At 36.8% G+C, this 26,861-nt stretch overlaps 1 protein-coding gene across 15 annotated transcripts in view; it reads right to left on the bottom strand.

Moving 5' to 3' along the window:
- The window catches only part of ALG6 (ALG6 alpha-1,3-glucosyltransferase), an 86,973-nt gene that overhangs the window by 21,852 nt on the left and 38,260 nt on the right, over nucleotides 1-26,861 (bottom strand). For all 15 annotated transcript variants that reach the window (XM_023549507.2, XM_023549508.2, XM_064282081.1 and 12 more), the window contains 11 exons: nucleotides 24,601-24,690; nucleotides 23,135-23,223; nucleotides 21,388-21,470; nucleotides 20,650-20,714; nucleotides 19,205-19,390; nucleotides 18,505-18,640; nucleotides 16,482-16,567; nucleotides 14,967-15,051; nucleotides 11,689-11,759; nucleotides 4,064-4,132; nucleotides 3,757-3,955 (listed from right to left, as the gene is read on the bottom strand). In XM_023549507.2, coding sequence (XP_023405275.1) covers nucleotides 3,757-3,955; nucleotides 4,064-4,132; nucleotides 11,689-11,759; nucleotides 14,967-15,051; nucleotides 16,482-16,567; nucleotides 18,505-18,640; nucleotides 19,205-19,390; nucleotides 20,650-20,714; nucleotides 21,388-21,470; nucleotides 23,135-23,223; nucleotides 24,601-24,690 — 1,159 coding nt within the window. The remainder of the gene's footprint in view (nucleotides 1-3,756; nucleotides 3,956-4,063; nucleotides 4,133-11,688; nucleotides 11,760-14,966; nucleotides 15,052-16,481; nucleotides 16,568-18,504; nucleotides 18,641-19,204; nucleotides 19,391-20,649; nucleotides 20,715-21,387; nucleotides 21,471-23,134; nucleotides 23,224-24,600; nucleotides 24,691-26,861) is intronic.

The raw sequence follows: 26,861 nt of genomic DNA, 5'->3' as shown, positions 1-26,861 counted from the left end.
TGGCAACTATACACATGGACCTCGCCATATGGGATACACAGAATCAAATAGACTATGTCTATGTAAAGAGACAATGGAGTAACTCTGAATCATCAGTCAGAACAAGGCCAGGGTCTGACTGCAGAACAGACCATTAATTGCTCATATGCAAGTTCAAGTTGAACCTGAAGAAAATTAAAACAACTCTAATGATAGCCAAAGTGAGTGAGTATATCCCACCTGAAGTTAGAGACCATCGCAACAGATCTGATGTACTGAACAGTAACGACCACAGACCAGATGAGTTATGGAATAACTGCAAGGACACCATAAATGAAGAAAGCAAAAGGTCATTAAAAAGACAAGAAAGAAAGAAAAGTCCAAAATGGATGTCAGAAGAGATTCTGAAACTTGCTCTTGAATGCGGAGTAACTAAACTGAATGGAAGAAATGATGAAATAAAAGAGTTGAACAGAAGATTTCAAGCAGCAATTTAAGAAGACAAAGTATTATAGTGAAATGTGCAAAGACCTGGAGTTACAAAATCAAAAGGGAAGAACACTCTCAGTATCTCTCAAGTTGAAAGAACTGAAGAAAAAGTTCAAGCCTTGAGCTGCAATACTGAAGGAGTCTATGAACAACACTGAAGGATTCTAGGAACAACACAGGAAGCATCAAAAGAAGATGGAAGGAATACAGAGTCACTGTACCAAAAAGAACTGGTCGACATTCAACCATTTCAGGGGGTAGCATATGATCAGGAACCAATGGTACTGAAGGAAGAGGTCCATGCTGCACTGAAGGGAATGGTGAAAAACAAGTCTCCAGAAACTCACAGAATATGAATAGAGATGTTTCAACTAACAGATGTAATGCTGCAAGTGCTCACTCATCTATGCCAAGAAATTTGGAAGACAGCTACGTGGCCAACCAACTGGAAAAGATCTAACTGACCAGAAATGCCCATTCCAAAGAAAGGCAATCCAACAGAATGTAAAAATTATCAAACAATATTATTAATATCACATGCAAGTAAAATTTTGCTGAAGGTCACTCAAAAGCAGCTGCAGCAGTACATCAACAGGGAACTGCCAGACACTGAAGCCAGATTCAGGAGAGGACGTGGAACCAGGGTATCGCTGCTGATGTCAGATGAATCTTGGCTGAAAGCGAGAATACCAGAAAGATGTTTACCTGTGCAAAGGCATTCAACTGTGTGGATCATAACAAATTATGGATAACATTGCTAAGAATGGGAACTGCAGAACACTTAATTGTGCTCATGTGGAACCCGTACATAGACCAAGATGCAGTTGTTTGAACAGAACAAGGGGATACTGTGAGGTTTAAAGTCAGGAAAGGTGTGTGTCAGAGTTGTATCCTTTCACCATACTTATTCAATCTGTACACTGAGAAGCTGAACTATATGAAGAAGAACACAGCATCAGGATTGGAGGAAGACTCACTAACAACCTGTGATATGCAGATGACACACCCTGGCTTGCTGAAAATGAAGAGAACTTGAAGCACTGACCTTGAGCATTGATTACACCTCAACATATAGAAAACAAAAATCGTTACAACTGGACCAATAAGGAACATCATGATAAATGGAGAAAAGACTGAAGTTGTCAAGGAATTCGTTTTACTTGGATCCACAATCAACACCCATGGAAGCAGCAGTCAAGAAATCAAAGGATGCATTGCCTTGGGCAAATCTGCTGCAAAAGACCTCTTTAAAGTGTTAAAAAGCAAAGATGTCACTTTGAGGACTAAGGTGCACCTGACTCAAGCCATGGTGTTTTCAGTTGGCTCATATGCATGCAAAAGCTGGACAATGGATAAGGAAGACTGAAGAAGAACTGATGCTTTTGAATTATGGTGCTGGTAAAGAATACTGAATGAACTGTGGACTGCCAGAAGAACGAACAAATCCGTCTTAGAAAAGTACAGCCAGAATGCTCCTTAGAAATGATAGCGAGACTTCGTCTCACATACTTCAGGCATGTTATCAGGAGGGACTAGCCCCTGCAGAAGGACTTCATGCTTGGTAAAGAGTCAGGGAAAAAGGGGAGGACCCTCAATGAGATGGATTGACACAGTGTCTGCAACAATGGGCTCAAACACAGCAAAGATTGTGAGGGTGGTGCAGGACTGGGCAGTGTTTCATTCTGCTGTATACAGGGTTGCTATGAGTCCGGACTGACTTGACAGCACCTAACAACAATATACTCTCCTGTTCTCCTGCCATCACCCTAGTTGCTCCTTCTCAGATTCCTTTTGTAGTTCCTTCCCATGTCCCCTACGTCTATGCATTGCTGTGTCCCAGGGCTGAATACTTTCTCCTCTTATCAATCTGTATTCATGCCTTTGGTGAGTTCATCCAGTGTCCTGACTTTTATTACCATCTCAGACACACAACAAAAGCACAAGCAACAACAAAAAAAATAAACTGGACTTATCAAAATCAAAATTTCTGTGCTGCATACAACACCATCAAGAAAGTGAAGAGGCAACCCACAGAATGGGATAAAATGTCTGTAAATCACATACCTCCTAAGGAACTTGTATCCAGAATATATAAAGAACTCTTCAACTCAACAACAAAAAGACAAATATATGGGCAAAGGATCTCAATTGGCATTCCTTCAAAAGAGATCCACAACTGACCAATAAACACAAAAAAGTAGAACTGTGCTCCATAGGGTTTTCAATGGCTGATTTTTCTGAAGTAGACTGCCAGTCCTTACTTCCTAGGCTTTCACTTAGGAGCCAAGCACATTAACCATTAGTACCATTCAGGGAGTCCCTCATACTCACTAAACCAAACTCGTTACTGTCAGGTCAATTTTGACACATAGTGACCTTACAGGACAAAGTAGAACTGCCCCACAGGGTTTCCAAGGAACGGCGATGGATTTGAACTGCCGACCTTTAGGTTAGCAGCCAAGCTCTTAACCACTGTGCCACCAGAGCTCCTCATACCCACTAGGATGGCTATAATCAAAATGACAGAATAACAAGTGCTGACGAGTTTGTAGAGAAACGAACCCACATACACTGCTGACAGAAATATAAAATGTTGCAGCTACTTTGGAAAACAGTTTAGCAGTTCCTCAAAAGGTTAGGCATAGAGGTACCATATGACCAGCAATCCCACACATAGGTATATACCCAAGAGAAATGAAAACATAATGAGCACACAAAAACTTGTACACAGATGTTCACAGCAGCATTATTCATAATACCAACAAGTGGAAATAACCTAAATGTCCATCGACTGATGAAAATATGGTCTGTCCATCTGAGGGAATATTATTCAGCAATAAAAACAAGTGAAGTACTGATACATGGCTACAAAACGGATGAGCCTTGAAAACATTATCCTAAGAAGACAGTCACAAAATACCACATATTATAGGATTTCATTTATATGAGATGTCCAGAATAAGCAAATTTATAGAGACAGAAAGTAGATTAGCGGCTATCCAGGGCTGGGGGTGAGGAGTGAGGGTGGGAATTGGGAGTGACTGCTAAGGGGTACAGCATTTCTTTTTGGAGTAATGAAAAAATTCTGAAATTAGATTGTGATGATGTTTGCATAACTCTGTATACATACTAAAAACCACTGAAATATAAACTTAAAGTGATGAATTTTATGGGTCAATTTATGTGAATTATACCTCAAAAAAAATATGTAAAGAAGAAATTTCAATGATTTAAAAAATTAGTGGCATGCGGAAAAATGTACCATTCCTTAAAAACTGAACCACTTACCAAATGTTGTATAATTCTGGGAAGAAATGTAAAACATGGAAGATACTTCCTAACAGAAACAGAAAAGGATTGCAGCCGCAGTTCTTCTTCAGAAATCTTTTCAAATATTGAAAAAGAGGTAGCACAAGCTATAAAAAATGCCATCACTGTCACAACCGAGGGCATCAAAAGTTCATCTTTCAATAAAAGAGGTAGCATACTATAAAGGAAAGCAGAAAAAATATCAAAAGAGAACTGTCAATTCAAAACAATCACTTTGTAAAAAAGTATTAGTCTATAAGAACTATAGGAAATTGGTTTGACTCACCTAAATGTTGACACAAGTAAAAACCAAGTCGATATAAAAGGAATTTCATTTAAAACTAAGCAGACTGGTCTAAAATGGTAAAGAAAAAATATTTTAATATTCAAGAATATAATCTTAATTCCTACTTGAAAAAATACATACAAACACATTAAAAGGAAAGAAAGAAAAGCCAGCAAGGTCTCCATATGGACTACTGATTCATTTTGTTATAACTATCAATCCAAACTAAATGAGTCTAGACACAGAAGGGGCAGGAATTCCTCACAATAACAGTACACCATTAATGGAACATGTCTCTATCATGTAAACAGCAGCTTAAGAATCAGATAAACAGATCTGAACATTCAGAGAAAGCCTTTGCATATATTCTGTTCTACTTCACATAAATATGAAGTGAACTCCAGAGATATTTGTTTTCAAACGTTTCTTTTTTATCATCCTCCAGGTTAGATATTACTCCACTAAGTTAAAAACTAAAGCTACGACAGGCAGCATCATCATGCCCCTGGAGAGAGCACAAGAGAGGCAAAGAAGAGTTATAAAGGCAAGTAAGTTGATAATGGCAGCGTAAAAGAGGGGAAAAAAAATGAGTAAGAAAAGGCTACATGAAAAGGGCAATTAATATAGCAACAGATGGAACCACTGCCTCCATCAAGGAGCTGTTAGTGTCAGGGCTCCAAACTCTGTGGCCCCCTTACCACCTTCCCATGTCCATTATCTTCTGGATTCAACTGTGATAATAATGCTCAAGGAGAAGGATGCGGGGAGCCAGAAGACCTGGGTCCTAGTCCCAACTCTGCCACTTACTGTGTGACCTTGAGCAAAATGATTAATTTACCTGTTTTCTTACGTGTAAAAGGAAGTAATACCTTGAATTGCTAAGTGGTTGAAAGAACTCTTTTACATGTATCTTGTAGTGTTTACTTGTTAAGCCTGTCTTTCCTTCTTCAGAGTTAGAAGTCTTCAGTCACAATATAGTTGTTGTTAAGGGCCGTGGAGTTGATTCTGACTCACAGCAACTCCTTGTGACAGAAGAGAACTTCCCTCTAGGGTTTTCTAGGCTGTAATCTTCACTGAAGCAGATTGCCAGGTCTTTCTCCCACAGAGCTGCTGGGTGGGTTCAGCCATCCTTTGAGTTTGCGGATGAGCACTTCACTTTTGCACCACCAGGGCTCCTTCACTCACTTACACACTTCTTCATTTTCTCATCCGTTTATCAAATTTACTGAATACCTCCAATAAGTCAGATATTAGATACTATCAGGTGCTGGGCATACAAATGTGCATACAAACAATGCCTCTGCCCTCACAGTCTAGGAAAAATAATTTACGTATGAAAGCACTTTGTGAAATATAAAGACCACAAAACTGCAGTGATAGATATCAGACTGCCTGGCCATGGTGCCACATACAAATGGGCGATAAAAGCTTTTTTCTAATGTTGGTAGTTATTGAATTATTAATCATTTTTTATCTCCTTATTTTAATAAATAATATAAAAAGGTATGAGCATTCTCCCCTTTTCTTAGAAGGATAACTTTTACCCATGTCAACTAGCATATAAGATCTAAGGCCTGGGATTATAAACCAATTGTAAACTACTATACTAAAAGGCCACCACCCATCTGTCAGTTTGTTGTACTGTGGTGACTTGCCTCTTACTGTGATGCTGGAAGCTATGGCACTGGTGTTTTGAATATCAGAAGGGTCACCCATGGTGGACAGATTTCAGTAGAGCTTTAAGACTAAGAAAGACTAGGAAGAAGGGTCTGGTGATTTACTTCTGAAAATCAGCCAGTTAAAACCCTATGATCACAGAATATTGTCTGAGACTGTGACTTGCTTACTTTGGACATATCATCAGGAGGGCCTGATCACTAGAGAAGGGCATCCTGTTTGGAAAAGTGGAAGGCCAGTGAAACCAAGGGAACCCGTTAATGAGACAGACTGACAGAATGGAGGTCAACAATGGACTCAAACACACCAATGATCATGAAGATGGCACAGGACTGGGCAACGTATCATTCTGTTGCACATGGAGTCACCATGAGTCAGAGCCAACTAACAACAACATATTAAAAGAAAACACTACAGGGCTTTCAATTTCATTTTAAAATCTAAATGAATTCATGTTAACAGCAAGTTCTTAGTAGGTGCCCAATATTATTTTCTCCTTCAGGGTCTTAATTATTTTCCATTTATTCATTCAATAATCATTTTACTGAACACAAGCATTTATCAAAAACTCATGCACAGGCACTGCTCTGAAAGGATAAAAATGAATATAACTCAGCCCTTAACCTCAAGGTACTTAAAATGTATAGCCGAGCAGTAAAATCGCCTATATCCTTAACTTCTTTTCTGAACAGTTCCTTCACCTCCTTGTTCTAAATGATGCCTGGCTCGGTCCTCTGCCCTCTCAAGTGTTGCCTGTTTTCTACTCACAGCCTGGGAGTGGCTCTTCATTGCCATTTCCACACTGGTTCTCCCTCTCTGCACCCTAACAAGCCCCAGCTTTGAATCTCATGTCTTCAGACTTTATCCCCTACTATTCCCACCTTTGTTATCCACCAAACTACCAGGGTCATTACTCAACAGCTTCAGCTCCTTCCTCATCATCGCTCTCTAAAACCTTACTCATCTTAATTCTTGGACTCATTTTAATATATATGTAGATGAACCTCCCAACACCCTGGTCTTTCATGTGCTGTAACTTCTCTTTTCCAGTAATCTCATTTTCAGCCCTACCCCTTAAGGTCATACTCTACACTGCAACCACCTGGTAATCACAATTCATGCATTCTACTCTGACCACTGTATCTCCCACCTTTTCAACACTCCAACAATCTTCTGACCCCACCAAGACCTTTGATCCACTATTACTACCACCTTTCCACTTTTCTTTACCCCTTTGATGTCCTTTTCTTACCAATAAATAAATAAAAACCATACCCGTTGTCATCAAGTCGATTCTGACTCACAGCGACCCTGTAAGGTCACTCATTATACTCACTTCCATGCATGCACTCTCAAGTGCCATGCAAGGAAGGTAGTTATCTTCACTAGACAAAACCGTAAACCTTGAAACACCCAACTCTCCACCTGCACTTACGTCAACTATACCTGAGCAACTGGCCTGGAGAAAAACATTTACCCACACTGATTGGTCTCCATTTAAATATACAACCATGATATTCAAATGCTCAGCAACTACTATATATTTCCCTAGTCTGTTCACCCTGATTCTCTTTAGAAAAATGTTTCACACCTTCTCCGCTCTCATACTCCTAACACTTCCAATCCACTTTTAACTAATGACTTAGCTTCCCACTTCAATAAGAAAAGTGAAGCAGTTAAACGAGAACTTTCTACAGGTGCCCGCCATCACATCTACTCCCTCCTCAGCATCTGTACCCTTATTGCCTGCTTCCCTTCTTTTGCTAAAGATGAACAGTTCATGCCTCTGTCCACAGCCGATTCTTCCGTTTGTGTTCTAGTTCCTTCCCCATCACTCTCACTGAAGAACATTGCTCCAGCACCCCTCAACTCTCTCCTATATCAACAATTTTCCCTCTCTACCAACCATTCCCATGCTATTATTTCTTCTACCTTCTATCTCAAAACAAACAACAAACTTCTCTCTCCCTTATATATATATATATATGTAAAAGACACAACATTTGTTAATTCAACATTTTCAGGTGTACTGTTTAACAATATCAATTACATTAATCATGCTGTGCAACCACCACCCATAACTGTTTTCAAATTTCCAATCACCATAAACGAACACTCACAAAACAAAAACTCTCCCTTTCTCCTTCCTTCCCACCCCTGGTAACTACTAATAAGCCTTGGTCTCTATACATTTTCCTGTTCTTGTTATTTCATGTAAGTGAGATCATACAATACTTGTTTTTATGACTGACTTATTTCACTGGGTATAAGATTTTTGAGGTTCATCCACATTACAGCATGGGTCAGGACTTCATTTCTCTTTACAGCTGGGTAGTATTCCATCATATGCATGTAGCACGTTTTGTTTATTCATTCACCCATTGATAGACACTTAAGTTGTTTCCACCTTTTAGCTGTTATGAATAGTGCCACAATGAACACTGGTGTACATGTGACTCAAACAAAATCTTTCCTACCAGTTTCAATAAAATTCCTCTAAAGAATTATCTACCTACCTCACACCATATACAAAATATTAAGGTCAATCAATGACCTAAATATAAAAGCTAAATCCATAGTACTCTTAAAAGAAAGCATAGAGGTAAGCCTTCACGGTCTTGGATTTGACAACAGTTTTTTTAGATATGACATCAAAGCACAAGCAACTAAAGAAAAAATAAATGAGACTCCATCAAACTTAAAAAACTTTGAGCACCTAAGAACACTATAAGAAAGTGAAAAGACAACCTACAGAATGAAAGAAAATATTTGCAAATTATGTATCTGATGAGATTCTAGTATCCAGAATATATAAAGAACTCTTACAACTCAACAACAAAAAGACAACCCAATTAAAAAATGGGCAAAAGACTTGAATAGATATGTCTCTAAAGAAAATATACAAATTGCCAAGCACATGAAATGCTAGACATCATGAGTTAAATTTATTTGTATCATCAATTGTATTTGCACTAGGGAAATGCAAATCAAAACCACAATGAGATACCACTTCACACCCACTCAGCTGGCTATAACCAAAAAATCAGAAAATAACAAGTGTTGACAAGAATGTGGAGAAACTGAAATGTGGAGAAACACACAGCTGATGTGAATGTAAAATGGTACAGCTGCTGTAGAAAACAGTTTGTTGGTTCCTCAATAAATTAAAAATAGAATTATCATATGAGCTAGTAATTCCACTCAGGTATATAAACCAAACCCCCTGCCCCCGCCCCCACCATTAAGTCCATTCCGACTCATAGCGACCCTAAAAGGCAGAGTAGAACTACCCCATAGAGTTTCCAAGGAGTGCCTGGTGGATTCAAACTGCCAACCTTTTGGTTAGCAGCTGAGCTCTTAACCACTACGCCACCTGGGTTCCCCTTGAGTATATATCCAAGAGAACTGAAAACAAGTGTTCAAATAAAAACTTGTATACGAATGTTCACAGCAGCACTGTTCACAATACCCAAAAGGTAGAAACAGCCCAGATGTTCATCAACTGATGAATGGATAAACAAAAAAATATATCTAGACAGTGGAATATTATTCAGCCATAAAAAGAATAAAGTACTGATACATGCTACAGCATGAACCTTGAAAACATTACTCTAAGTGAAAGAAGTCAGACACAAGAGGTCACATATTGTATGATTCAATTTATGAAATGTCGGGAATAGTCAAATCAACAAAAACAGAAAGTAAATTAATGGCTGCCAGGGGCTGGAAGGGAAGGGGAATGGGGAGTGACTGCTTAATGGGTACAAGGTTTCCTTTTGGTGTGATAAAAATGTTCTATAACTAGACGGTGGTGATAGTTGCACAACACTGTAAATGTACTAAATGTCACTAATGGTAAAGCTTTATGTTATGTGTATTTTAACTACAATTTAAAATATATATCTATAAAAAAATACATATATACACACATTTAAAAAAAGAATTATCTATGCTTATGTCTTCAATTTTTTCCTCTCATTATTATTACTTAACTCCATCCTAATCAGGCTTTTGCCACTACCACTCCACAAACACTGGCCTTGTCAAGGTCACCAATGACTTCCATATTGCTAAGGCCAATAATCTACTCTCAGCCCTCATCTTATCTGACCTATTAGCAGCATCTGATACAACTGACCACCTCATGTTCTTAAAACATCTTCTTCACTCAGCGTCCAGGACACCAGCTCTGCTGGTATACATCCTACCTCACTAGTCATTCCTATTTGCCTCTTCTCCCAGATCTCTTAACATTATGTAGCCCAGGACTCAGTCCTTGATCCTTTCTCTATCTATTCACTTCCTTGGTTATCTCATTCAGTCTCGTGACGGTAAATAACAAACATGTGTACTGAAGTCTCCAACCTCCAACTCAACTTCTTTCTGGAACTCCACTTACATATCCACTCCAGACTCACATATCCTAATGTCGACTCAACGTCTCCACTTGGATGTCTAAAGATATACCCAGCACTGAACTCCTGAACCTCCCACGCTGTCCCAACCCTAGCCTAATCCTGCTCCACTTGCAGTCTTGCCCATTTCAGTAGACACTTTTATCCTTCCAGTTCCAGGCCAAAGACCATGGGCTTATCCTTGGTTTTTCTCACATCCTACATCCAAATCATTAGGAAACCTTCTGGTTCTATAATTATATTCAGAAACTGACCACTTCTCACTTCTTCCACTATTGCTATCTTGGTCCCAGTCACCGCCATCTCTCACCTGGATTATAGTAGTAGCCTTCTAAATGGTTCATGTTTCCTAGCCTTGCCCCCAACAATCTATTCTCAACCTGCAGCTAGAGTGATCCTTTAAAAACACCAAGTCAGATGATGTTTCTTCCTCAAAATCCTCCCACGGCTCCCCATTTCTTTCAGAATAAAAGCTAAGGTCCCAAATATAGCTACAAGGTCCTACAAGGTTTGGACCCCACTTAAATTCTGGGGAAAATGTGTATGTTTGAAAGTAACATCTCGCTATAGTTCCATTCCCCCTAGCACTAGGAATTTGTGTAGGGTTAGTCTAGTCTCATATAATCGTGGTAAGATTCAACTCAGGTTTGAGCTGTGAGGGATGAAATTTAATAGTCCTCTCATCATGCAAAGGTATTGAGACTATTTTGCTTAGGGCAAAGAAACCTTCCACACAGGCTAGGCCAGCTTACTAGAAACTTTTGTGCTGAGGTTTTAGTCCAAAACTTCACTTAATAAAAGTGATACTGCCTTGAATTTGTCGTTGGTCATTCTGTACATGTATCTTCTACATGAACCTACCAAACAGGGTGAAAGATGGGCAGGACTGGGTGGTAGTGGTTTGGTATTTATTTAGGGCAGGATTCAAGTATTCCAAGGTGTTCTGGGAAAATGCTATTTTAATATCAGGAAAATACACCCTCAACTGTCACCAAATTTCTATGAAAAGCATATAACTGGAAACCAGAAAAAATCTTAAGGCTCCTAAAACAAAGCAGTCTGGTTAGAGACTTCCAATAGAGTCTAATCAAAGGTTATGGCAAAGGAAAGAGAAAGGAGGCAATATATGAAAGACTCTTTGGAGGTTAATAGAGAGAACAAGGCTACTAAATAGATATGGAAATGAATGAAATGAAAAAGGCAAAGATACAAACTGGTTCCAGTCTGAGAAAAGCCTCTTTGGAGGACACACTTTTTAAAAGCATAGATATAATGAAACAGGAAGAAATAAAAAGTACAGTAATCCCTACAAATTTTTTAAAGTTTAAAATATTATATTTAATAAAGAAATAAAATCATAAGGAAATTTTGGAAAAATAATCTGGAAAAGTATGACTTTGTAAAATAATTTATGCAAATATATAACACTTGTGTAGTTTTGTTTTACATTTAAGCAGATATTTATATTAAACTATAAATTTATTTATAGTTTATATACAAGTAGTAATAAATACATCAAACATTTTTACTTACAGTGATACCAAGAGAATGGATTTTTCATGTACTTGGAAAGAAAATAAAAAAAATGATAGAGCACAGCTAACCTTAAAGGAAAAAAAGGAAAAATGAGATATAACTTAAAATAGAATAAAAATAGAATAGCAATTATAAATCTAAAAATCATTTCAAATGAAATTTTAAAGAATAATGTGACTTCTAACTAGAAGCAAAATATATATGCAACACTAGCATGTATATTTTAAATCAGATTTAATACCGTATTTTTATACAAATAACACAAGTCTTCTACATTTGTTTGCCTACCACACCCTTCCCCCACCCCATGAGGTATTTTCAAAAGTGCTATTTTACACATTGTTATAAAAAACTTAGCATAGCACAATTACGAAAATACCTCATGGGAAAAGGATGCTGTTAGCAAAAGGTGAGCATTATTTGCATAAAATACAATAATCAAAGTACTCTTTTATAAACAATGATTATAAAGCTATGCTTAACTACCTAAAACAAGTTCATTGAGACTCAATAATAAGCAAAACTACTAAGTACCTTAGACACAAGAATCATGCCTTCATCTTCCCTTGGAATCCCTAACACTTTGAACTAATAAGTATGAAGGCCAAGAAGGTCAAAATCTAAAACTGCCAAAAAAAAATCTATTTTCATGTTCTTAAAATGTATACTTCAATAAAATATTTTAAATGTTTTATAAATTCATCATTTTCTATTTGGTGTTTTAAATGAAAATGACTTAGATCTATTTTCGGAAGTTCATTTTCTACGTATTAGACATGCCTACATACATACATCCATCTAGTTACTCAAGCCAAAAGCCTGGATTACCATCATGTAGAATGCTACACATCCAACCCTTCAGTAAACCCTGTCTATAAAACCTCCTAAATAAAATATCCATCCGCTTCTCTTCACCTCCTCTGCTGATGGTGGAGCAGAGTAGTCTTGAGCCACCCACTTCCATCTTTCTTCTGGACTACTGCAATAACCTCATAACTGGTAACACTTTTGCCCCTTACAGTCAGCCCATTCTCCATACAGTCACCATCTCAGATCATATAATTTCCCTGTTTAAAGTCCTCCAACAGCTTCTCATCACCCTTAGAATAAAATCCAAACTCTTGCAAAGAGCTACATGATCTAGCTCCTGCCTTCCTCTTCCAGTTCACCTCTTACTCTCGCCTTCACTCACCTCATGCCAGCCACTTCATACCTGTTCCTTTACGCCTCAAACATGTCAAAAGTGTTCCTCTGCATTTGCTTTTATCAAGTCAGAACCTCCTTCTTGGGGTTGGCTCCTTCTGACTGGTCATTAAATTCTCAGTTCCAATGTTACTTCCGGAGAATAAGAACTTCCCTGACTCAAACTATCATGGTGACTTGTCAACCCTATCCCATCGGCTCTCTTTTCACATCATCCTATTTTCTTCATAGCACTCATTACTCCCAGATATTTTCCTAACTGATTTGTTCATTGTCCATTTCCTGCCACGAACCGTGAAAGGCCCCAGTTAAGAGAGCAAGGGCATTATCTGTCATTTACTTACATGCCCACTACCTGGAAGAGTGGACCTGGCACATCAGAGGGCACTGTATAAACACTACTTAACAAATTCAAAATAAATCATTTTGCTGCTATAGATATATTAGCATTAATATTATCAATTATCTCAATTATAGATTTATATTGAGAAATAGTTCAACCGAACATAATTTAAAGGAAAATACTTCTAAAATTATAATGTGAAATGTTTTTAAAGCTCTCAGAAGTATGCAATAAGAATTCAAAACATTATCAACAAAAATAATTAATTTACTTGTTTTAAACACAGTGGTTTGTATCAAACATAGTTAACAAATAAAATAATAAAACATTTTTTCTGGCTCCAGCTCTAAAAGTAATCATCTCTAACACTGCTACAGTTACTCAAATTCTGAAATTCTATTCCATTATCTTTAAAATAGACCTTTATTTAGCATGTTATTTCCTAGAAAAATAACTTAATCACACATATTTCAAAACTTTTACCAGTTAGGCCAATAAAAACATCAGGGCATTACTGACCACATTCATCCTGTTCTAAACATCCCATAAAATACTAACAGTGGGTGACTTTACACGCTCAGAGTTCATTCACAGAGGTGAAACAACAGAAATCAGCAACAAAAGGTAATAAAGAAAAAGGAATTAAAAATAATGAAACAGGAACATGAAACTATCCTTTTTGCATAGTAGAACTGAGATGGACTTTCTCAAAGTTGCATCGTTCAGTTCTGGTTTGTTTTTAGAACATAATGTTAATACTAAGAGGCAGTCCCAGAATTGGAACCCAAGTTTCTACCAAGTGTTGTCTCTAATACTTCCTGTTCCCATAAACTAAATCTTCTCAATCTTTTAAAAGGTACTCTTTTAATGTCATTTTACAGACCAAGGTACAGAAAAACAGATTAAATACCACAGAAATACAACCAGGAAGGGTTTGTAAGCCTACTGAGAGAAATCCTAAACTACAGGAAATATACGCAATCCATCTTCAAACTTACACAAATCATCTTCCTGAACAGAGATCTGCCTCATCCCCTTATCGAAAAAAATTTTTTTTTACTTCTCTCACACACAAATCAAGCTCCAAATTTTCAACCCAATATATCTGGTCCTTTCAACCCTTCTCTCTCGTTGTATCTTCTCCTAGCAACACACACACAAAAGTCACACAAATTTTATTGTTACCAGAACATTCCCTGTCCTTTCCCGCCTCTGTACCTTGAAGCTCTTCTTCCTGTCTTGAATACTCTTCTGTTATATAAACTCCTATTCCAAAATCTTGCCCAGCTTTCAAAAACTGGCTCAAATCCCACTTGGTCTAAGAAGCTGTCTTAAAATCTCCCCCCCAAAAGTAATATCTCCCTTTTCCACGTTATCGTAGCACTTCATTTATACCTGACAAAACTGAATACTATCTCCTTTATATACAGCATAATTCCTTAAGCACAGGTCTATCACCACAGTTTTCTTCTTTGTATTCCCTCATTATTACAAAGAAGAAACTGAGTAAATATTTGTTGAATTAAACTGAAAGATCCTGATTGCTCTGCCTAGTGCCCAAAACAGCACCTACAAATGGTATACACAGTCAGTGAATATTTGCCGAACAAATGAATGAATGCCTTATTTCCTAATTCAGTGAATAATGTTCAGGGCAAGAAAATAATAATTTATATTGTTAAAACAAGCTGCAGCTAGAATTAAGTATTTAAAATAATGAGAAACTTACCAGAGTGAATCTGAATCCTTTGGGAGAGGGCTGAAGTGTTAATTTTATACATGCAGGAAGCAGGCTCAAAAATGTAAAACAAAAGCTAAAAAAAAGTAGTAAAAATAAAATAATTGTTTTCTTTGCAGGAGTTTAAATCTAGTTAAAACAAAGTAATATTTTAAAAGTATAAAGATAATATTATGTATCAAAACACTGATTTTGAATTAAAGTTTATTTTATGACCAAATAACATTTAAATAGTCTATGTACAGATTTTAATATATATATGATTAGCTGATATACTACAGAGCATAACACTGTAGTACCAAATATTGCTTGTGTTATTTTAGCATTTAATACCATTTATAAAAAAAAAAAAAAAGATATAACTGAAGGTCAATTCTCAAACACTCAAAATAAGAAAGCACAGCCAAGTTTAAAGAAACAATGCTATATTTGTAACACAAACATTCATAAACTTTACTCACAGAAGTTGATTATCAGATTTTCAACTTCTCTAAGTCAGATAAAAACAAGTTAAAAAGGGAGTGGCAAGTAGCTAGAGCTTCGCCTACTGGTGATTGATGGGTGGGAGGAAAAAGAACTAGAGAAAGCAGACAGACTCAACAAAGTAGAGCTGTCTGGAGCCATTTAGTATGATGGCATGCAGCCCTTGAAAGCTCCAAAGGTAAGTATTATAACCTAACACAGTAAATGATTTTCCCACTTGTGTTGGCTTTGTGATGTATCAACTTGGCTGGGCTGAACTAAAGTCCCCAGAACTCTCTCCAGTATGCTTTCCATTAGGGTGGACTACAAGGGATATTCTCTGACAAGGGTTGGTGGGCATAAGGAGGCAGTGCCCATTTTGTAGCATATACATACCTTCTCTCAGTTATTCAAACTCTAATCTAGGTGCTACAGTGAAGGAATTTCAGACATAATTAAAGTCCCTATTCAAATGATTTTAAGTTAATTTTTTTTTTTTTTAAAGGGGAGATTAGCTTGGGTGGGCCTGACTTAATCAGTTGGGAGTCCTTTAAAAGAGGGCTTAGGTCTTCCCTAAACTCAGTTGCTCCAAATAAGAGCTAGGTCTAAACTGCTCTCTCTCCCCCATCTAGAAGTCCCTTCCTGGTAGCCTGCCATGTAGACTTCCTGCTTACTTAGCCAGCCACCACAAATGCATAAGCCAATTCCCCATAATAAATCCACACTAATACACATAATCTCCTACTCATTCTCTGGTTGTACCCTAACTGACATACCTTTGGAGATCATCACTCTGAAGACAATGTTAAATCATATTTAATTTACTCTCTGTTTAAGGAGAAGACAATTAGGTAACTATTCAGAAAGACTTTCACATAAAACAATTAAAATAAAAAAGTTTTGTTGTTAGAGGGATAGGTTTAAGTTATATAGAGATGTCACTAACAGTTAACCCTCATTCCTTAATGATGCCAGATAAATATTACCATAATAGTTTCAGAGAGTAAACTATAAAACGCTGTATACAAACTTTGCATCTCTTACCTGATTATTACCTGGCTGTGACGTGGCAAAATATCCTTAATCTTCAGAAAGACATTGAAGCTGCACCAAATATTGGCTACTTTATCCTTAAAAAGATATTTGTTAATTTTACATTCTGGTGTAATTAAAAGCAATATAAAACCCCACCAAGTACACTTCATAATCTCTAAGAAAACAGGCTTTTCACTCACCAACCCTAGCCTAGACATTCCCAAGAAATACTTCCTATTTTTCAAAGAGCAGCACACCATCCCTAAAAACTGTAGTTATTCAACTTTGGAAATTTTTCTAAGAAATCTTTTTTTTTCCTAATTTGTAGTACATATATTAATTGTAATATATGTACCTGAATTTATTTAGTCTACTAGCACCTAGAAATCACAAGAGTTAACTGCTACTAAATGAAGAAATTTAAAGACATTAGCAGTTGTGCTAGGATCGCTTTCAAAATTAAATTTGTTACAGCTCTAATGCTCATGAAACCCATCCTCTACACAGCTGTTTGACTCACAGCTGTGTAGGCATAACATCAAGGAAGCAACTATCACTGACAACGGTACCACCCGACTTCCCTATGTCGGATCAAAGAAAATGGTCTTCAGATTTTGAGAACAAGTGAACAGAGGACACTGGCAACATCACCAACCATGTAAGATATTCATTTTTATATTTATCATGAAAATTACCGTTTCTGAAATGAAAGGTAAGGCAAATAACCAGGCAGCTTACATGGAGAATTAAAACTCTTCTTTACATAGGTGTTAAAGTTAGATGTTATATAAAAAAAAGGAGCCCTGACGATACAGTGGTTAAGCACTTGATTGTTAACCAAAAAAAAGACTGACAGTTCAAACCCACCAGCCACTCCATGGCAGAAGGGTGTGGCAGTCTGCTTCCATAATGATTAAAGCCTTGGAAATCCTACTGGGCAGCTCTACTCTGTCCTCAAGGGTCCCTATGAGTCGGAATCAACTCGATGGCAATGAGTTTGTTTTTTGGGGGTTATATAAAGAAAAGGTTAGGAGCACAGGTTGGGAAGTTCAAATCACAGCTCTCTCACATACTTGTTGTGTGAATCTCTGACCTCAGAGTCCTTACCTATAAAGTGGGGATAATAATAATATCTACCTCACAGTGCCGCTGTAAGGATCAAATGAAATTACAAGTAAAGTGTCTGGACCTAGTAAGTAAGTGATGATAATAATAGTGACTACTACTATTATCGGTAAGATCATCATCATCATCCCACCAACACACATTCCTGTTCCTTCATAACACCATATTCTTTCTTAGTCTCCCTCAAAATACTGGTTCAATCCTCTTTTTGGTCTAGAAAAGATATTCTATAGCAATTTATGTATTCAAAACTAGAAACATATATATGTTTTCCTAATTCTTTTTACATTAAGTGTTTATTCAAAAGCAAATTATCTATAAATATACTGTCTCTGTCTAAGTTTATTGAAGGACTTTTTTTCAGAAAAATGGTTTGCCCAATTACTAAATTTAATCTTCAAATTACTCACGTAATAAACGTTAAACAAGAGTGATTAAACTAACATTAAATGAAATAAAATAAAAGATTCTCATTAAAAATTATTGTGATGGGAGTTATATATCTCATTAGGAATTATGAGATCTTTTTGAAGCAACCATGATTATTAGTTTCACAAATAATTTCCTAAGTCTAAAAAGAGAACATAAACCAAAACATTACAGAGTTGTTAACTTTGTAGCCACAACTTCTCATGCTTTCACGATGGACCCTATTTATTTCATTAGAGAAACATATAACTGAATTGTGGATCTGATGATGGCATGAATATCACCTATTACAGTAATGTATTAGAAAATGCCAGCTGAACGAGGGGTTATACACTGGATTAAATAACTAGCAAGGAATGACTGCTGGAGGGGAGCAGCTGAAGTTCCTATTCCTTGTGTGGCTTCTACATGAAATCCCCAAAGGTCACAGGGAACATATCACAACAGAAAGGAGGAAGAGCAACGTTTCTAAACATGCCTCAAATAATCCACGATCAACGGGGAAAAGTCTTCTTAGAACCTGCAGGGTTTGTTCTCTTTCTGCAAAGAATGGCAGCCAGCAGAGAAGGAAGGAAGCCACAACAGTACACGCTAGCTTAATTAACAACACAAACCTAGAACAAAAACAAATGCATACAGTAAGACTGGGACAGGCTAATAATTCTGAGAAATCAATCAGAGTCTCACTAAATATAATAAATGCAAATACATAGTAATGATAAATCTATGTTACCAGTATAGGTTTAAGATGGTAGTCTGCTCAAATCAGAGTTAAGAAACTCACCATTGCTAAGATGTCACTTTTTCAACTCAAAGACTGCTACTGACATTCCAATGAACATTTACTTAGGTGACATTCCTACAGGACTTAGGGAATGCAGCCATAAAGAAAAACATCAAACTGGAATTTTATTTCTAGTAAGGTTATAATATTTATTCTCTAAAAGGATGAAATTCTATAGCAACGCTCTAACAAGCTAATCCACATTACCTCCAATAGGCGTACATTGATCAAGTTACCGCTCCAGTTAAAAAAAGAGATTTAAAATAAAGAATACAGAACATGACTTAAGCTCTCTCTTCCCTCTCATCCTACAGCCAATACATTAATAAGAAATCACCAAGAGGCAAAGTGAAATTCTACTTTTTTTTTATTCCAATATTTAAAAACCACTCACCCCTTTCCTTTCAGGCCTTTTTTAAAACACTTGCCAAGTAAAAAGCAAAAAAATGGCAAGGAGTGGTAAAGTTCCATCTGTTTATAATTTACAGCTAAACAAAATGCCAGTGACCCTAGCAGGTCCCAGTCACAAGATACGCCAAGAACACCCCACAAAGCAAAGCCAAGACTCACAGAGTTATATATGTTTCTGTGTCAAGGAAATTAGTTCAATAATTAAAAGAGATCTTGCATTTTACAGAACATATTTCTTACGTGATTTTAAAATAATCTGTCGGGTTATACAACATATACCAATTCACCAAGAAGCACATTTATACTTTGAGTACTTTTCTGTATATGTTTCATTTCATAATAAAAATAGTTTAAAAAATCTGGTGACTGGCTTTTACTTTTTCTTTCTTTTACATCAGATGCTCTTGATGTTACCAGAGTATTTGATTGGCATAGTCAGTGATCCCACAAGCTTACAAAGTAGAGGCTACTTTTATCCCCCTCTTCAAAAAATCAAGCTAAATTGTGAAAGCTATAGATTTGATTATCTTTTGCAAGCCGTTTGTTAAAAACCAAAAACCAAACCTAGTGCCGTCAAGTCGATTCCGATTCATAGCGACCCCATAGGACAGAGTAGAACTGCCCCACAGAGTTTCCAAGGAGCGCCTGGCAGATTTGAACTGCCGACCCTTTGGTTAGCAGCCGTAGCACTTAGCCACTATGCCATCAGGGTTTCCAGCCCTTTGATAGATACCCAAATTAATTTAATTACAACTAAAACATGTTAGCATTGAAAGGATTTATTAAGCCATCACGTTGCTGGGTGTTACGGTTCCTTTTTTTCCTTTGGGACAGAGAGTAACATTCAATAAACTAGAATACAAATTGGACAACCAGGTCCAGATTTTACAAATTTATCCTCTGAGACCTGTTTGTTTTTGATTGTCCTTTATTTTAGGTATGAAAAAATATAATCATAAATCCACATAATAGGTTTTAATTATTCTATCAGTTTTAGTTTCCCGAAGCTTCCTGGCTACCACCATTTACTGGAGAATCATCTTGTTTTAGAGCTCAATAAACTATAAGACTGTTTCCCTTTTTTAAAGTATCAGATAACACTCAGGACACATGTTACATCTTTTCAGAATGAAAAGGGCATAACTATACTCGGCACTCGTATTCCAACTTCCCAGAAAGAGCTACTCAGTCACTAACATTTTATTCCCAGACCAAAGAGGTGTGAAAAGTAATTCTATTTTTAATAAATCTGTACTCTACCCTTCAAGTAAAACCTTCGTAAACAGATTATTTTATATATTTGTGAAAATAATTTATATAAGCAAGCACCCCAGCAAATAAGACATTATTGGATGACATTATACACATTTGAGCCTAGATTTCATAATATGCAAATAATGACTTCATTTCTCAACTAGTAAAGGATACTGAAAATGTCCATAGTCGATAAGAATAAGGCCAGGATATAGCAATATGCACAATACATTAGTAATCTGTAAAGAAAAACACTGTGAAATTAGTAATCTGTTACTTAGATTAAACAAGGTAAAGTGTGGTTTCATTTAACACAGTAGCAAATGTTCCCCCTTTGCTGAGGTGCTGTATTTTCTATCTACCAAAATTTGTCAGCTTTCATAAAATAGTTCTTTTAGGCACTGAACTTTTCATAGGGGTGACATAGAACATTTCAATAAAAAAGGAAAAATCACTAAGAGGTTATTTGTCAGAGGAAGTACTTTTAGAAACACACATCAGAAAAGTTAATCTAATAATTAAACTATCTGCAATAATCAAAAAGAGTATTTGGTAACGGTGAATATGAGGATACAGCAACTTAACAAAAAATGCTTTTCAGTTTAGTCATTCTCATAAACCAGCTCAAAATTCAGATTTACCAGTTAGGCAGTAAACTCAGCATGCTGTGTAATTTAGCAGTACATAACCTCTAAAATTCAGTCCATCTTATAATTACTATGGTAGGGCACTGAGATAATTACTGTAAGATAAATTGATGTTTTCCAAATAAAAATTAATTAATAGAAGATATTCTGTCCCCCATTATTCTATCTATTCCTAAAAGCATGGCTTCCTTAAGACCTATACTTAATAGTCAAGCTAATAAAGAAACCATTTCAGAGACAAAATGTTAGGTTGTTTAAAACTTACCTTTCTCTTAGTTGAAGTTTCTTTTAAGCAGCAACAGTACAAAATCACTGCAGGTATGTAAATCAGCACATCAGCAATAAAAACTGAAAAAACAAGCGAATAGTTTAAGTGTGAGTCCATCGGGATCTACAGTAGCCCGTTAACTGCCTCCCTCTCCAGTCCTGACTGGGAATTCTATTAATACAAGGTGCCTACCCACCCTGGACAAGTCTGTTCCATAACCAGCCCTTCTATTCTCTTCATCTCTGCCTGATTTCAACTGATATAGTACTAAAGAGACTCTTTTCTAAATTTTCTCTAGCAAGCTTACACATTAATTAGATACAATCCAAACTAAATTTTCTCTTTGCTCTGACTTGTACTTAAAAATGAGGAAAACTCCAAGCATGGGCAGATAACAATTTTTTCTCAGTATTTTTTTTACTATCTGCATACTCTAAATTTTCTGATATAAAGAAAACTCAAATGTGGTAATGCATAGGGTAATCTTTTAAAATGTTAATGTTTATAAAAAATATATAAATCTTTACTAATTAATGCATATAAAGAGCTTAAAGAGGAAACTAAAGTAAGTTTTTAAAAAAGGCAATTCACAATTCTGATGGTTCAGTCCTTTTAGAACACAGAAAAGCAGATACATTAAGTTCTTTAACAGTGTAACAGCTGTCCGATGAGCGTCTTTTTTCTCAGTGTACTGCATTAAACACAGTGTCCAGAAAAAGGGAAGTGATCCACTTTCTGTGTTAGATGCATGGAACACTATGCTCAGCTCCAGACGCCACATTTATGATGACACTGACAAACTGGAATACATGCAAAAGAACAGAGCACAACCAGAGGCTTCAAAGCCACAATCACATTCAACAAACTGATCACCTCAGGGATACTGACACATCTAGGACTGCTTAACCTGGAGAAGAGAGGACCGCAAATACCTGTAGAGTGTTAGGTATAGAACTTACTCTGTGTGACCCAAGGAAATTACTAGTAGACGTTCACTGTAAGAAAGACATTTTTAATGATTAGGGCTCTCTGAAAACAGAGCAGGCTGTCTCTAAAGGTTGTGAGTTCCCTGCAAACACAGGTATTGGTCCAGAAGCTGACTGATCACGTGGTGAGTATGCAGTTAGTTCAGAGAGGGTTAAGCATTGGTGGCAGAGGGGGATTATCTCTTCAGCCTGAGATTTGACGACTAGTACAGAAATAAATTCTGACTAAATTTAGATTAAATAAGGCAAAGGCCCAGGCTAGCACTAAAGTCTAAGTTAGGCACAGCTTTTAAAAAAATCTAAGCTTATTACTTTCAAGTTCCTAGAACAGCACACAGTAGATGCTCAATAAACATCTGTTGAGTAGAATACTTAATTTAGCAACAATGTATAAATTACAACTGAAAGGTTTAAGGAAAAGGTGAAAGGGATTTGTAATTAGGATATTACAGCAGTAGCCTCAACAACTAAAGGCTCAATTTATCGTTGTCTGATCTCAGGTAAGTTAGTTGCCTCACTTCACTGCTCCTCAGCTTCCTCAGCTTAAAATAGGGTAATAATAGTATTTGCTGCATATGGGGATTCAAAGAATTAAGTAAGATAATGAATGTAAAACACCGAGAATTATCCCTCTCTACTTTTGGTCTTAATAGTTACACAATTTAAAAAGTCAGTAAGAATAACAACAGTACCTTTTATTAGTTGGTCCAAAATTTCTAAAAATTCAAATTTCACACTCATACCTATTGCTCTTTTACCTGTTGCACGCATGAAGAGCTTATGTGCCTGACTCTCATATCCACGTGATGTATGGAGAGCAATCCAGTCTGGATTTATAAACTCTGCCCTGCAAACCAAAGCATATACGCACATGCTTTATTCTTCTATTACTTTTAGCAATAAGGACATCTGAGAACATACAAACTTGAGAATTAGCTATTGCTCTTATAAAGCAATAAAGTCAACACTTAAACTTAGCGCTTCCTATTTAATCATGTGAAACTAACTGAAGCTATCAAACAGGGTCTGCCTTGCTCATCTTTCAACAAAACCATACAACACGGAACTATAAGCCCTACCTTCACAGTTGTTCCAGTGTAAAAACAACCTGCTGTTACATTTCATTTACAAAACACGTTCTTTGTAAAGAACAATATACTAGTATTGGCCAGAGGATCATATTTTATCATTTATAATCTTCAGTTATCATAACAGTCAGCTACAATAAACAGCTATTGATCATAAACCACTGTATAAAATTAAACAATCATTAAATATAAATAAAAATTTTAATCATATTACATTGCCCCAAACACTATAAAGTATAACTGGCTGTCATGAAGTTCAGGGTCTTATTTTGAATCTATGAAGCTAATTTTTACAAAATAGGAAATAGTTGAAGTTGAAATAATAAAATAAGTAAGATAAGTTCAGGAGATACATTGTGAAGAAGTTCCTCAAATTTCTCCTGACACACTAAAGTCTGAGATGGAATACCACTAAACAGGAAAAATGAGTTTCCACCAAAATAAAGTTCCTTATCTTTTTAAACCATTCTACTTCTTTAAAAGTAGGAATTTTAGTCCCCATCTTACTCATAGAGTAAAACACTAGAGTAATTTTAGTTTAGTCAGAATGATATCTGTACCTACAGTTTAGTCAGAATGGTATCTGGACCTTACTGTGGGTCATTCCAGAAAAAAGTGTTCCTATGCACAACTAACCAAAACCAAAACCAAACCCAGTGCCATCGAGTCAATTCATGCACAACCAATCCATATTAAATATATTTCACAGTAGTCCCCATATAATTGGTAACATCTCTACTGTGGTTTTATGCAAATAACGTGCACCCTCTATGTCTGTTTGCCAACCACATCCTCCCCTGCTCCTGAATTATTTTCATTAAGTGCTTCCGAATGGGGAGGGGTGAGGTTGGCAAACATAGACAGTACACATGATTCACATAAAAATACAAAACTTTGAAAATGAAGCTGGATTTTTGCATTTCTTTCTAGCCTATCCTACAAAGAATAGAATGTTTAAACTTTGATAGCTACCTTTCTTACAACCTGTTTATAAAGCCATAGTGCTTTACAAAGCAGAATACAGTAATAGCTACAACTGATCTCTCCTCTATTCAACAAAGGCAGATCACCCTGTTTCTTAGTATATTTACTAAAGGCACAAATATTTAAAGTTAAATTAAGGAAGAAAAACTTACACATATGCACATAAGAGACTATGATAAGCTGTAAGAGGTGGGTAATCCAGCCCCCAATACTGTAAATTGTTATCACTGGTGTTAAAATACCTGAAAAAGAAAAAAGAAAGCACTATTCTATTAACCAATATTCAACAAATATACTTAAAATTTTTTCTGAGCTCACAATTACAAGGTTTCGTTAATTAGCGACCCAATAATTTATCATTCAAACCAGGGCACTCTTCAGAGTGAAAGAGGAAACTATTAATAATAAAGCCAGGACAGCAGGCACAAACCAGTACTACCAAGCAAACCAGGACATACTGTCACCTTATCTTATAGACCTAACCATGACTAACACTGAAGCAACCAAAAATATGCAACAAAGTAGACGATTTGCTTCAGGTAGTCTAACAAATTCAGGAACAATATAAAAATCACAACTAAAAAAATCAGTACCAGAAAGCACACAGAATTTGGTTTATGTAAAAAGAAATGCTTCATGGAACAGGTACGCTTCTAATAAGAACTTGTTTGAAAACAATTTAACCGACATGTAACAAGAATCTACTCTATGCAAGATTCTGTGAATTTAAGAAAACTAAATTTATTCTTCAGAAACCATGCAAGCAAGAAAAAGTAGAATGAAATATTTTAAGTGTTAATGGAAAAAACCACCAACCTAGAATTCTCTGTCCAGTGAAATTATCCTTCAAAAGTGAAGGAAAAATTCTTTCTCAGACAAACAAAAATTGAAGGAATGTGTTATCAGTAGATCGGCCTTGCAAGAAATGTTAAAAGACGTTTGTCAGAGAAAGAAAATTTATATAGGTCAGAAATCTGGATCTACACAGGGAACCAGTGGGCTGAGGGGGAAGTGGTAAGAAGCAGACAGAGGAGACATAGCCCATATCACAGGAACCATAGGTAAAAAAGGTTTACAATGGGAAAACCTCAAAAGGGTCCATCATTGGTGCCCCACAAGAATCAGCTTTGGATATCTCCCATGCCCAGAGGACACCAATCCCAGATTATAACCTCCTTGCTCATTATACGTGGGAAGAAGGTGGTAGGAGGGGGGCAGCAAAAGTTAAATTTGAGTAATTACTGTTACAGTGACTTTATTCAAACTCACAGGCCAGGGGAGCCTGAGAAAATTGGACTTCCCAATTTGCAAGCCCAAATTTTTTTCACTATGCTAACAGCCTAACCAAAACAAACAAACAAACAAACCCATTGCCATCAAGCTGATTCCCACTCACAGTGACCCTAAGGACAGGGTAGAACTGCCCCATAGGGTTTCCAAGGCTATAAATTTTTACAAAAGGAGACTGCCACATCTTTCTTCCATGGAACAGCTGATGGGTTCAAATCACCAACCTTCTGATTATCAACCAGGCACTTAACCACTGCATCACCAGAGTTCCTTATACTAGCTGCCTACAGACTGATTATTCTCTCTCAATCATCAAGACAAAAGCATTTGCTACCCCTGAGCCTTAAACATGAAGCCAGGTTGTTCACTGGTTGTCCCATTAGTCCAGAAGAGGGCACGAAAGGCCAGGGTGCTGGTCTGAGTAGTGGCTGGATGTCTCACACAGGTGGAAGTGGGAGGAAAGGGAGCATCTGGGACTCAGACAGAGAGGTAGGAGGAGAGCAGAGGCCTAGAAAGAGGAAGGGAGATGGAAATGGTGGGCTCCTCTACAGTGGCAGTCACCGTACGTGGGGGTGGAAATGAGGGACATCTGTTCCATTCTAGGTCAGAAAGGTGGCAGATGACGAGGACAGCATTCCAGCTCATCTGTGGAACTTACATCTGGCCCTCTTTACCCTTCCTTACTCCTTTCTCCTTCTTCTCTTTCTCTTCTCTTCTGCTCTCCTTCCCTCCCCACCTCTTGTTTTCCTTCTCTCTTAGCTCCTCTTCCCCAACTAGAATTTTTAGTTCATTTAGGGCAGGAAACTTGTCTTAAAATTCTTCCTTATATCACAGAGTCTAACACAAGAACGGGGAAAAATGAGTCATTCTTTGAATACCTGTGGGTTAACTGATTATGATTTTTTTTTTTTTATTTTAAGTTGAGGGGATGGGGAAGAGGCCAAGAGGAAGCTTCTTTGGTGGGGAAAATGTTCCATATCATTATTTGGTGGTAGCTACACAAATGTATGACATGTGCAAAGAGCTGGAGATGGAAAACCAAAAGGGAATAACACACTCGGCGTTTCTCAAGCTGAAAGAACTGAAGAAAATATTCAAGCCTCGAGTTGCAATAGTGAAGGAT

The sequence above is a fragment of the Loxodonta africana genome, chromosome 3 (assembly GCF_030014295.1).
Source record: "Loxodonta africana isolate mLoxAfr1 chromosome 3, mLoxAfr1.hap2, whole genome shotgun sequence".
Taxonomy (NCBI): domain Eukaryota; kingdom Metazoa; phylum Chordata; class Mammalia; order Proboscidea; family Elephantidae; genus Loxodonta; species Loxodonta africana.
Note: the sequence above shows the minus strand (reverse complement) of the source record. Positions and strands in the feature narration are given on the sequence as shown.